This window comes from Astatotilapia calliptera, chromosome 9, assembly GCF_900246225.1.
Source record: "Astatotilapia calliptera chromosome 9, fAstCal1.2, whole genome shotgun sequence".
NCBI lineage: Eukaryota > Metazoa > Chordata > Actinopteri > Cichliformes > Cichlidae > Astatotilapia > Astatotilapia calliptera.
The window spans coordinates 23530288-23544681 of record NC_039310.1 but is presented as its reverse complement, the minus strand read 5'-3'; the positions used below and the strand labels follow the sequence as shown (position 1 = coordinate 23544681).

Here is a 14394-nt window from a genome sequence, read left to right as displayed (position 1 = left end):
ATTTTCTTTCCAGTCTTATATCCTTTTTCCTTCTAATCTCTCCAACAGATCGCAAAGACGTCTGAGGACTTTCTGACTCTGCAGCAGAAGCTGAATGAGATCATCCAGGCCCATCAATCAGACCCTGAGAACAATGGCATGTTGTTTGTGAGAGGAAACGCAATCAATGGTAGCTTCACTCCCCAGCGTCGCCATTCAAGTAAGATAAGTGAGGTTGGCTAGGTGAAAAACAGATTATAAAGCAATAAAAACAATTCATAATGCTGTCATGGATTGACCCAAAGTTAATTTGAAGTTCTGGTTCAGCTTTTGATGCACTGGACCTTTAGATAATTAAGAAAGACAGTCTGTCCATTCTCACTGTCTTCTCGGCTTCTCTAGTCTTTTTCAGTCTGCTGAACTGAAGATAATGGATATGGTGCCCAACTGCGCTCAGAACCATTGACCGAAAATTGTCAAATGCGACTGAGCTATTAGGTCTATTCAAACTGACTGAAAACAACAATCTGGGTCAGGAGTGGGTGCTCATTTTGAAGGATAATAAATTCCAGCTATTTTCTCCCTGTTCTTTAATTTTGATCGATAAAAAACAAAACAAAAAAAACAAGGAGATTGCAATTTTATTGCTGACTTCTGGTAGATGACCATGTTACTGATTAGGGATGCACCGATACCACTTTTTTGGAAAATGAGTACGAGTATGAGTACTTGCATTTCAGTACTCGCCGATACCGATACCGAGTACTTACTCATTGACAAATGCCAGCCATTTGACTTTCTGGTAGTAATAAGGGAAATGTATTTCATGTATTTCATGTATTATATATATTGCATACATTTGTATTTGTGTATTTTAGTTACAAATAGACCCAGGACACGCTGGAGAGATTATATCTCTCGGCTGGCCTGGGAACGCCTTGGTATTCCCCCGGATAAGCTGGAGGAGGTGGCTGGGGAGAGGGAGGTCTGGGCCTCTTTGCTTAGGCTGCTGCCCCCGCGACCCGGCCCCGGATAAAGCGGATGAAGATGGATGGATGGATGGATGGATGGATAGTTACAAATATATAATATTTCAGATGTAAAATAATCTTACATTTAGTACTGTAGTTTATCATTGAATACCTATAGCACACAGACTACCTTGGGTCAAGTATGGTGGAGATGAAGTACAGTGGGTTGGTCTCGACGTCACTGAAGCGCTTTTTGACAGCTGCCTGTAAGGTTGCTTTCATTGTCTTGACACCGTGGTCCTCGTCTGTTTCTCTGTTTAGAAGTCTCACTAGCACAGTCACAGCTGGGATGACATCAGAGGCTAGTGCGTCGTAGCTGCTCACTTTTTTAGTTAGTTCCTCAAAGGGGGCGAGGATGGCAACAGTTGTCTCCATAAGAGCCCATTGGTGAGCGGTGAGATAGTCAGGGAGTTCATGCTCGGACACATACACCTCCAGCACTCGCTTTTGCTCAATGAGGGACTGGAGCATGTAATACGTGCTGTTCCAGCGCGTCTGTACGTCCTGCTGCAGTCTCTTTATTGGCTGGTTGAGCTGTCCCTGAATGTCCTCGAGGCGGGAGTAGGTTAAGGCGGAATGTTTAAAATGCCCAACTATTTTCCGTCCCACTGCTATAGCATCAGCTATGCTCCTCTGTGCTAATAAGCGTGGGTAAATAAGCGTGGGTAAACTCTTTGTACTTGTTGTTGTGTTGGGATTTTAGGTGCTTGATTAAATTACTTGTGTTAAATGCGCTACCTTTTGAGCCTCCTCTGGACAATTTCGCTGAGCACAATTTGCAGTCCGCCTTTGTTTTCGTGTCTTCATTCACTTTGAAATAGTTCCACACGTCTCGGCTCGCCTTCTCCCAGCTCTGAACTGCAGCCGGGGCCTGGGGGCGGGCACTTGGCGCTTGTGATTAACCCCTTACATGCCGCTCAAACATAGACAGGTCTCAGACCGTGGTATCGGTCCCCGGTATCGGGGGACTTTTAACGAGTACGAGTACTTTAGAAAATGTGGTATCGAGGCCGATACCAGATACCGGTATCGGTATCGGTGCATCCCTATTACTGATGGACAGTATCTTCTTTCTGTGTCCTGCAGCTCTATTAGATTAGGAAACCTGAGAAGGTCAAGTGCCAAACAGAAAGCATTTCTCTTCTTCATGTGTCATCAAAGATAACATTTGATTTGCATGGGTGATATCTGTAATTGCTTTTGGGGTGGTCAATGAAGAGAGGCAGCAATTTGAAAAGTTCACTTTGCAAAAATAAAGATGACAGCTGTCATCTTTAGAGTCTTTTGAGTTTTATTACAAGGGCATTGCATTTGCAGTACCTTTTTAATCTTGTGTGATAGCCTTGTAATACTCTGTTTGTAAATTCAGTTTTAACTTTTTTAGTAGTCAACATTTTGAATAATCACTTTTGTTTTGGAAGTTGTAACAGTACACCAGGGTACCTTCAGTAAGACTAGCATTTAACTTTCACCTGTCACCAGAAAAGCCCACATTTTAATTAATTTTGTATTATGAATACATATTCATTCTTTGACTAGTACCCTAAAGAGTAATATGAAAGCAGTAATCTAAAGGGAGAAGACAAAACCAAAAGCCAGCCACAAAAGGATACTGCCCACAGACAAATGAATAACGTAAAGCCTTTGAGTTTCAGACTATGCTTTGAATGTACTGAATGATCTTGCATTTCTTTGATTTCAAATAGTTTTTTAATTTCGCAGAAGAGTGTTTTATTTTTTTCCTTCAGTTTGTCACTAACTTAATCCCTTTGACCAAGTGTTTACATTATTTTATGGTGTTTCTGTCCCAGAGGTGTGGACTCGAGTCACATGACTTGGACTCGAGTCAGACTCGAGTCATTAATTTTATGACTTTAGACTTGACTTGAAAAAATGTTCTAAGACTTGTGACTTGACTTGGACTTTTACATCAATGACTTGGGACTTGAATTGGACTTGAACCGGTTTACTTGAAAAGACTTGATATTTTACCCCAAATATAAAATTTAACATGCATATTATATAGAGATTGAAAATGTGACGTCATTCACGGGTAGAACCGCAAAGGATTCTGGGAACTCGTGGCAAGCGGTACTAGCGCACGCAGACTTTCAATTAAAATCAGTTATACAGCGATAAAAAGAAACACAAAAATGTCAAGAAGCTGTTGTATTATTAACTGCAATAGCCGGTCGCATGACAGCCACGGGAAGCCGACGGGTAAAGAGATCGGTTGTTATCGGATTATGTCGTTGAAGAGAAATTGTTCAAGCCATGTTTCCGAAGTAACAAAGACGCGACGGATGGCCTGGATTGCAGCCATTCAAAGATCAAATATAACGTCCCGGAACCCTCCAGCTCACAGGTTAGTCTGCTCCAAGCATTTACACGAAGGTCAGTCTGCTGTTGTAGTTAATGCGTCATTTTCATAACATAATTGGTGATATAGGTTACAAGCAAGTCTGGCGCTGAACAGAAATGGTCGCGCTATGCTCCTTTATTTATTGTGCATAAATAGTGAATTGTCCTGACACAATATTGCGTTTCGCTTCTGTTATTATGGTACATTGACAAAAACATATACTTTTATTCACAGGGTAAAACAGGTTTTTTGTATCACTAATTGCCCAGTACGATTACAGCATACAATATTGTTGTCACTGCTACATTTCTGTGATGGGTACCAGAAATTATTTCCACTACTAATTAATTACCGTTGAGCTCAAAGGTCCTATTAATAAACGGTTAAGGAATGTGTATTTATGACGACAATTTGTGAGACTGGTAAACTTATGATACGTACGATGGTCTGTCGTTCTACACGGTGCATTTCAAGGTCCTGCACCCATCCGTCGGTAAACTGTACCTGGGCTTGTTGCAGTGACCTGAAGTTACTAAACTTCATGAGTGTATGCACTCACTCCAAGAACCGTATGATTATAAATATGCATATAAATATGCTAAGATGAGATAGCTGACTTCATCTAACTAGCAAATGTTGTCCAGGCTACGTTGGTGATACAGTTTTTTTTAATGTGTATGATATTTTTGTCATGCGATTTTAAAGCTGGTCCTACAACCGCATCCAAGAATAACATGCAGCTTATCTCAGAACTGTCGGTGAAAATTATTCTTGGAGCTAGGTTTAATTGAGCTGCATTTTAAAGAGGTGCAATTTCACAATTTGTGTATATTTTCTAAGTTCACTATTTTGTCATGTGTTGAGAAAAACACAGATTTTAAAATTACATGGTCTAATATTTACATTTAGCATAACTGCAACATTATTTTTTCATTTTGTTTTTTTTAAAGACTCGAAAGGACTTGAAATTCAAAGTTTCAGACTTGTGACTTGACTTGGACTTTTACACCAGTGACTTGAGACTCGACTCTGACTTGCCTGACATTACTTGAGACTTGACTTGAGACTTGAGGATAAAGACTTAAGACTTACTTGAGACTTGCAAAACAATGACTTGGTCCCACCTCTGTTCTGTCCTGAACATAATACTTTTTTATCCTTAACCATGCTATATTTAATATAAAAAAGATATAGTAAGTAAGTCTTAAAGCCTTACCACAAAGAGAAAACTAGCTAACTCAGTTGATAACCTGGTACTAATCAATTGCACTGGGTTATATCCTCATTGGTCTTTCCAAGTAATTTTTCTTCTTTGTGACATGAATTCGTGAAGGTGCAGAATACATTTCTCAGATATTTGGTCCACGTTGACACTACACAGTTGCTGATTTGTTGGCTACACATCCCACTTCTGCTATTTACATAAGCAAGCAGCTAAAAAGAAGTACCTAATACAATGGCCAGTGAGAGTGTGTTAACTAGAGAGCATTTAATGACTCTTACTCAGTTTATTTTCTTTCAGAAAGAGCCCGAATAGATGTTTTTGTTTCCAGTCTGTATGCTAGGCTAAGCTAACTTGCGGCAGTGTACAGATCTGCAGACAAAAGAGTGGTATCACAGAGTGAGCTACACAGATAACAGTCTTCCTTTAATCCAGGCATGTTTGCCCTTTACAGACTCTTCTCCAGCACAGTGCATTGCCTGAGGTAAAGCAGAATGAATTATCAGTGTTATTTCCAGGGGCTAGTGCAACTCCTATGAAATTATCCTTTTCAGCTTCACAAAGTCATTTCTCCATTGACGGCGCTAATCTGTCCTCATGAATTTCACTGACATAATAAATCAAAATCATTTGCAATACACACACACACAGAGAGAGAGAGAGAGAGAGCAGAGGAATCCCAGTCACATTGTTCTTCAGGAAAGGTCATCAGATTTTAATCATGTTTTGCGAGTTAGCATTTCCAACAATTATGGCAAGAAGTAATAAGTAGGTACGTAAAATTGGCTTTAGTTGTTTGCAATTCAGAATGACCTTTGGATGGAGTTGTTCAATAATGTTACAAACTTTTTACCTTCTTCACCTGAGAGCTTCTGTACATGATGGATTGTTTTTTTCCCGTATGTGAACAGCGATTAATAATGAGCATCAAACAAAGGTCACTGTAATATATTTATAATTGCAATAACATAGATGAGGGTTGTTGATACAGTACATCATGTATGACAAACATGATAGATTGCAGTACAGCCGCTGCAAGGTGGGAGATGTCAGGCATGAAAGCTGCCCACCCAATCACTGCATGTTCAAATACCGTACTCGGAATTAAACGTGGATCATTACGAAGTTATCAAACACTGCACTTCCACAAGTGCCTTAGAAAATATACACTAAAAAATATTCCTGAGCCTCATAAAAATGACACAATAATCTTGAGTAAGATATAACTGAAATATATAACATCAAATGTTTATACCTGTATCATTAATCTGGACTACACTGGTGGTTCTTGCTTTGAATCTAGTCATCTTTCATTTCACGACTTCTCTCTAAAGTCATCTGTCAAAAGTTAAAAAAAAAAAAAAAAAAAAAAAAAAAAATATATATATATATATATATATATATATATATATATATATATATATATATATATATATATATATATATATATATATTTTTTTTTTTATATATATATATATATATATATATATATATATATATATATATATATATATTTTTTTTTTTTTTATATATATATATATATATATATATATCATAATGTAAAAACGCATTATGTGCATGTTATATGTTCAGTTTTCTACTGTAATTTATTTGGCATCTTGCAGGAGAAAATATTATGAATTGCTGAGGCTAACCTCCAGATGTAGAAATCCATCAGAGAGTAGAAATACCTCCCTCCTCTCCAATTGACCATAATGCTAACATAAATCCTTATATATTTCCAGAAATCTGCATTTTACAGCAGCACTCTTTGTTATTAAAGGCTGCAGAAACTTCGTATTCTGTGAAAAGTAGGAAGTAAAAAGATGGAAATACAAACTGATTTGAAGGCAGCAATTTCTGGCCAGTCGTCTCTGTCTCAACATCCCCCATCTCATCTGCCATGTTTGCTCTTTAAGAAGGGAAGAAAATGCCCCAAAATACTTCAGCTAAGAGTACTTTTGTGAAATAAGAGGCTGCAGCAGTGGTGGGCATGCCATGAAAACCAACTGACACTTAAAAAAATGCAAACTGATCATGTGTTGAAGACATTTTGAGAGTTTATCAGGAAATAAAGTTGTGCATTTTTGTCAGCCTCATTTTGCCCAATTATCATCAGCAAAACCAGTGCCGGATGCATTAAACTGTCTGTGTTACTTTTCAGCTGACAAAAGATTGTCGAGAACCCCCCGCAGGAACCAGCAGCCAAAGACCCTGAATACACCAGAGGACTCCACCTATTACAACCTGATTCATGTAAGTCTAAGAGAAGGCGACGAACGATTTCAGATATTTTCTACAACAAAGCTTTGCCGTCAGCTGCAACTGTAACCGCCTTCCCAGCATCTAGCTTTAATAATGCACTATTGATTGTCAAATTTTACCCTGTAGTAGAGCTCTTTACCACACACCGTATGTTGCCAAGGTGAGAAATATCAGACTATTATGAAGCTGTCTGGAAAAGTATTTTTGTCAATGGAGTGATTTTCTTCAGAAGTTTCCCTTTTGTACTAAAAGTAGTCCCTTTTTATTCAGTGTTTATTGTTAGAAATCTTTTAATCATTTTGGTGCACAATAGCACCTGATTGCTGTTTACTGTTCTGTTTATTCTGTAGTGTAGTAAACACTGCAGATACAATCTATCTAGTCGATAATTAGACTGACGATCTCTTTAGACATTTAGGCATTCAATACTCAAAGCAGCAGAGTTTTACTAAATCGATTACTGTGCTTTCACATTTGCTCAAGTAGTTTTAAAACAGAAGAATTCCGTTAAACTTTAGTGGAATTAATATTTAAACAATATTTCATTTTGCATTGTTGAAAATATGAGAGAACAGCCACTAACATGGTGGTGCATCCCATTAAAAAGAGACATGTCACAGAAAACCTATGGCTAAGGGGAAAAAAATCCACTCGCTGGACCCTTTATTAGCTGCTATGAGGTTGGACCCTCTTTTACCTTCAGAATAACCAAAATTCTTCATAGCAAAACTAACTACTGAGTTTAAATGAGGCTTAGTTGGTACTACAAGGCCCAAAGTGTGCCAAGAAAATGTACAGTGACACCATTAAACTATGGTGGATGGAGAGATGTTTTCATGTTGTTTACACCCAGATTTGACTCTGCCATCTGAATAATTCATTAGAAATCATTAGACCAGAAAATGTTTTTTCTTCTGCTGCTGTAGCCCATGTTCTTCAAGTTTCAACATGTTGTGCTTTAAGAGATGCTCTTCTGCATACCTTGATTGCAGCAAATGGGTATTTGAGTTACTGTTGCCTGCTTGATAGTTGTGTGGGAAAATCCCAGCAGATCAGCAGTTTCTGAAATAATCAGACCAGTCTGCCACATTCAAAGTCACTTAAATTACTTTCTTCACCATTCCGATGATCAGTATGGACTTCAGCAGGTTGTGTCTATATGGTGCAATCAAATTGGCTGATTAGATACTTGCATTAATGTGCAGTTTGGCTAGTGGGGGTCTTTTATCTGACGTTTCTCACTGAGTGACTGAAATGCCTCTCATAGACATCAGTGACCATCATGCTTCAGTTTAACGCATTATTTCCAAATTGTTGTGTTTTTCTCTAGATTAGTTGATTGTGATTAGTGGTAATGCTCTCCTATAAGATGATATGTCACCATCTTATACAACAAGATATGTCATCTAGAAACCATGAATATAGAGTGTTTGTGGGTAAATCCATCCAGATATTACTGTTGGCTGTTTGACATTTAATAATCAGTTCTCCATCTCTCTTCATTCAGCGGTCTGTCCAAGATGATAAACGCAAACCCAGGAAAGAGGGGTAAGTGTCCCACTCTTATTTTAACAACCAATTAGCTACTGTTTTATGAGGTTGGCATGCTGCCTCCTTGCTTGCTACTCCTGGGCCATAGTAACAACTACAGCCTGGTGTCAACATAGGGACAGTGCAAGGGCATGGGGTCCAAACTTAATGATCCACAGTGATACACACATCCACAGTTAAATTAATTGCCCTCATCTTTTACCTCTTTACATTGGCTGAATATCATATTCTTAGAGAAATGTAACGTAAGGAATCCCAAATTGGTGGTTTGGTATCATTTATAGGAGTTGTTCTGTGGGTTTCTGCATTATGTGACATGTTTCGAATATACTGGTAAATGTTTTCAGCATTTTTGTTAAAGAAAAGAAAATGAAACCAGAAAGTATCTGTGGATGTGTGCAGTCATGCATATGTATGTGCCGTACAGGCCACAAGGTGAGCATCCCGCACAGAGTGAGGGGTTGAAGATAGACCGATAGCGCTGGCTGAACAAGCAGGGGCCTGGGTACTTTATCACAGCAGTCTGAGGAGACACAGACATGCACACACACACACTGAGCCCCCTTGATGTGGACACACACAATACAACACAGTGCTAGACATCAAGGGTAATAATTTGTTAGCAAATAAATAAAGTCAGCGATGGACAGGCGCAGTTTACATGCATCATTAAGGATGAGAAGGTCAGCAGGAACAATAGTGTCTCTGGCTGAAGCTGACAGCAATTGGGCTTGGGAAATGGGAAAACGTGGGTGGTAGGGATAGAAAGCTGGAGAGTATACTGATGTGATGATAGTAAATGAGAGTGAATACATGAGAAATGGGGAGGGAAAGTGTGATTGCATAGCACAGATATCTATATTTTAGTACCACTATCAGAACTCTGAAATCTACAAGTTGGTTGGTTATTCAGCCTATTTCAAGCTTATGAAACCTTATAAGCTTCTCACCACACTGCATTTCAAAAATATGTCTGTAATCGTTGTGCATTCAGTGCATAATTAATTCTGTCATATTATTTGGGACATTTCAAACAAGTCTGCAGCTATAGGTTAATGTATGCTTGTGGCTAATGATATATTGCTACTTTAAGCTAAATACTAAAATGTTGATCTCTGGTAATATTTGCTTAGAGCATTAAAAAGGCCTGTAACCCTATTTTTTTTAAAAAGTTGTTATCTAAGTTATTAGAACTCAGGACATTTAGATTTGCCTGTTTCTTGTTGGTATGAAATAGTCTTCCATCTGCTTTTTTCCCCAAGGGGTGATAACATTTTACATTTTACACCACATCTTCCTGAAGCAAACGTCCCTTTTTTCCAGGACTACACTAACATATGACACACTGCGGTTGGATTTCTTGCCAGAAATAAACCAAGGATCTTTTGTATAAATGGCAAATGTGTTAACCACTACACCACAGACAACTCATAAAAAGCTAACTGTGAGCTAACCTTTTGTGTTCTAAAATGAGGCCAGATTTAGACATTAGCTATTTCTTACCTCATTAGCTTTACTTCTCAGTGTAAGAGAATGTTTACAAAAAAAGCCACCATGTTAATTTTGGTCTGAAATTAGATACCCCACAAGTTGCATTCATCTTGCTCATCAAGCATACAATGCTGGGAAGTCATCCAAAAATGCTTCCGTGTGCATATCAAGGTACTTCACTTGAATCAAATGAATCATTTGTCTAAAACAATTTCACTTTCAGTCTGGAGTGATATATGGCTGTTGCTGTCCCTAAAGCCATGCATGGCTACATAAATCAGTAATGACAACAGTAATTAAAAGTAATCTCTGAAATGTGGTAATACATGTATGTACTTCATGTCTATGTAAATTATATGAGTAAAATCGAGTGTAGAAAGGCAGAAATATAAAGTCAACCTTCCCAAAAATTAAAGAAAAAATAGTTTTTAGTCTACCCAGAAGAATTCAAAAGATCCCAGACAAGCCCCCCTTTTTTGTTCTGACCCAGCTTATAAGCCACTTCTTTATTTTGGATTAAGGGCCTTATAAAATGGCAGAATAGCCACCTAGCTTTAAAAAAAAAAGAAAAGAAAGTTTGCTCAGTCACTCCTCAAAGCTTCTCTCACCTTATCAAAGAAACTCAAATGTTTAGTCAACCCAGAAGAATCCAGAAGATCCCGGACGAGCCCCCATTTATTTTCTGACCTGGCTCATTAGCCAGTACAAAAAATGAAGAGTGATTTCAGAGCTTTAGATTACTGAACAATCAAAGTTAAAAATTGAGATGATGCAGTATAAAACAACAGTGAAGACTATATGCTGTACTTTACCAATAGTGGCAGGCCTAAGCCGACCCCCAACCCAGGTATACCTTTATCTGGTATGCCTGAATAAGACTCATGCACTGCCACTCCAAGGTCAATAAGGGGTTCAGAAGGGCTTGTTAAATGTGCCATATCTGGTTAGTTCAATGTGGCAGGTGCCTTGAGATATTCAGTCAATTTATGTTGTCGTGTTAGTAATGTTTGAGTTGTATATGGCATAAAAAAAGAAAAATCAGTGGATGTTGTAGGGAATGGCAGTACTTCAGCTAGTTAAAACACGACCAGCTATAACCTGAAGTCTTTGTCACAGAGCCATCTTAACAAACAAACTGAACATCTGCATTCCTCTGTGAATTATCTAGTGCTACAAAAACTTTAAAAAAATTAAAAGCTCTTATATAATAGATCTAAATCTTGTGCTAGCCATTGTCATTGTGGTTTTTCTTTGTCCGTGCTGTGTCAATCACATAATTGAGCTAATAGTTTAGAGGACAGGAGAGGTAATTATAATCAAGGAGAAAGAATGTATTTCAGCTTTAGAATAGCACATTTATTGTAATTCATCAGTGGGATAATTGTGTGCCAACCCCGCCTCCAAAAGTACAGTGATAAGTTCAGGTCAAGCTTCAAACACATCACAATGTAAGAATGAGATCAGTGTACTGGTAGTACTGACTATATATTCTGATAGTGGTTGTTACCTTATGTTAACAATGTGTGAGACATATTGATCTGCACATTGAAACTGTCCTTTTCACACTTCTGTTCAAATGGAGGTCAAAGTGACGGCTGAGAGAAGGGCTGCACAGTGCAGATGGACAGTTTACACAGTCTGGTGAGCAGATACCTGGATGATGAGGACTTGATAATTATCCTCTTCTCAATAAGATTTGTCTTCTTTCTGCTGCTCAGTTAATTTTATAGTCACTGCTATCACAGAGACAAATTTTAAAGATGTGAAATCAGCTGGTGAATTAACTTGGGGAAAATATTTTTCTCCTTTTCTACAATAAAGAAATAGTTATATTGATGCCAGCATTTAGTGGCTTCTAAAAGAAAAAAAATCACAAAAAGCAGAAGATCATGAGTATCTCAAAGACCTGCTTATAGACGAAGAAAGTTAGAAAAAACAACAGCTCTGCATGTGAGCAGAATAGCTAAACCCTCGGTTTATGAGGGGCAACCAGTCAAAGGAAAGTTAGCCTAAAGGGGAGTGGCCTTAAAGGAGATGTTTTGACTTGTTTTAGACAGGAAGCAAAGAGCTTCACAACAGTCAAGTATAAGAAAAACAAGTATTATTTTTGAAGTCTGATTCATGCAGAGCAGCTTCAGTCGAGTCAAAATTAAAAATTTGAGTATGAAATGAGCACATATGGTCCCCTTTAAAGAGTTGCTGAGGTAGCTGCATTGAAGTCCATATAGCCAACCTGCGCCTGCTCCTAATTTTAAAATAAAAACTTGAATAGAGTTTTATCTGACCTTAAACAAATGACTTTATAATCAGATTTGAACGTAAAGTAAGAAAAACATAACGAGAGGAAAAGCACTTAACTTCAATCAAAATCTACTATTGAGGTTATTGTGTTTATGAGAAATGCGTTGTATTGATTTTTACAGCATTCGTGTCTGGTTTCAGTCACACCTGTGCTCTATTTGCATCCGGAGAACCTGTTTAAAGACTGTTTGATGACACTCTAATGTCTGTCTGACCCCGTCCTCTTATTTTTGCTGTAGCTCAGGGAAACTGTTGGATGTGGATGACCACTACTACCCAGCCCTCTCTACCAGCCGTTCTGAACCCTCCATGTCCAAAGAGAACACATCATCCATGCCTGAGAGGAAGCAATCTATAGGGAGGAGGCAGTCAATGGAAAGGAGGCGGTCCGTAGAGAGGAAGCAGTCCATGGACAGGAGACGATCTATGGATAGAAGGCAGTTTGGGGACAGGAGGCAGTCTGTAGAGCAGAGACTGACTGCTCCCAGTCGACAGATCCGAGAGAGGGCCGCCACTGAACCGGAGCGTCCCAAATCTGCCAAAGAAAACAGGTGTGTCATTTATGTCCTCTTCATAGTGTCTCTGGCAATAAGTACATGTCCTGTAAAGTGTCCCTGTATTTTTGTGAAACTGTGCATGACTGCATTAATTACTTGTTTCTGCTTTAACACTGAACCAACCCCATTCAAAGCACCTGAGAGATAACTGCACGATCTGATATCCTCGTGTTGGTGTTGTTCCCAGATCATCATACTAAATGTTGTTCCAGGATCAACATTGCAAGTGACCAATCAGAATGTTGTGACGTCATACTTTTGCGACTTCGGGAAAAACCGGCGTAAAACAAAAAACTGTACTTAAGCTGGGAGAAACCGCCTCTGTCCGCCGATCAACGGACCCTAACCCTAACCGTAACCCTTTAATAAACAGTAAGCAGAATTTATATTGTCCTTGCAACATTGGAATTTCATAAATGCACGAATGGCTTGGCGCGCAAAAGAATAACGTCACAACAATGTGATTGGTCACTTGCAATGTTGAACCTGGAACAACATTTTCATGATGGTCTGGGAACAACACCAACACGAGGATATCAGATCATCCGAGATAACTATCAGCTATGTTGTAATCAGCACCATCAATAAGCTTCAACAAGGTGGAACCACTTTTAAGCTGGAAATCAGTTTCCACTTTTTATGATGCCATTTTAATCTTTGTCAATACCAACCACGAGGTCCCATTATGACATTTTTGGGATTGTTTTTCCAACCATCTCGTCATCATTTCCATCGACTCGCATTATGTGAAACAGATGAAAGATAGGTAATGGCCTTCAGGATTTTTGTCCAGCTGACCGCTTTGTTACCGTCTGCACGTACAATTTATTACAGTTCAGCTTTACTGATTCACAAATATAGTCACAAGTTACATTGTTAATGTTTGCTAACTGAATTTGTTACGTTTCTACTTCAGTATAATAATGATACTACTGTTGCTACTGTTTAAAAATAAATGTAATCTCAGTGAATTTGGATGATTTGTAAAGTCAGACCTTAGTTTACAGAAAGAGGGAAAAGCATTATCTACATAACCATAATAAGACAAAGCTATACAGGCTGTATATGAAAGATGGAAGTTCTCACCATGATATCACCCACTGAAGCCACTTCTGAAGCATCTTGGATTTAAGAGACAGATCTGATCGTATTTTAATGAGGCTGGAGTACTAAGCTAGCAGCTAATGTTGGCTAGCTGGTAAGGCTATAGTTACAGTAAGGACAATAGTGGTTAGAGACCATGGCATGCTACAATTTTATTGCAACTGTGTACAGTAAACTTTGTAGTTTTGAAAGTCTTCACAGCAAGTCTATGAAAACTCAGTCAATTGTTTTCTTCAAAGTGACTTTGCTGCTTTAAAGTTGGTAATAAAATGGCAATAAGATGAAGTCAGTCTGCTAAATAAGGTCAAGTAAATAATTACACGCAGTGTGTTTATGATAATAAGGACAATTGCTGTCATTCGTTGCTAATCTGTTGCAGTCTACACATTCAACAGACGTTCGCATAAATTACTTATATTCATAGTCCAGTCAGAACCTCACAGATATAAGAAAGAAATTCTGAAATTCCTTCACAAATAGTGATGTAGTTGTCTCTTGTCTTTAATTCTAACGTTGTGCTTGAATGTATAG

General features: G+C 38.4%; 1 protein-coding gene across 6 annotated transcripts in view; it reads left to right on the top strand.

Moving 5' to 3' along the window:
• myo3a (myosin IIIA) overlaps positions 1-14394 on the top strand; it is a 73515-nt gene that overhangs the window by 57562 nt on the left and 1559 nt on the right. For all 6 annotated transcript variants that reach the window (XM_026180080.1, XM_026180078.1, XM_026180079.1 and 3 more), the window contains 4 exons: positions 49-199; positions 6759-6850; positions 8367-8407; positions 12442-12753. In XM_026180080.1, the coding sequence (XP_026035865.1) occupies positions 49-199; positions 6759-6850; positions 8367-8407; positions 12442-12753 (596 nt within the window). The remainder of the gene's footprint in view (positions 1-48; positions 200-6758; positions 6851-8366; positions 8408-12441; positions 12754-14394) is intronic.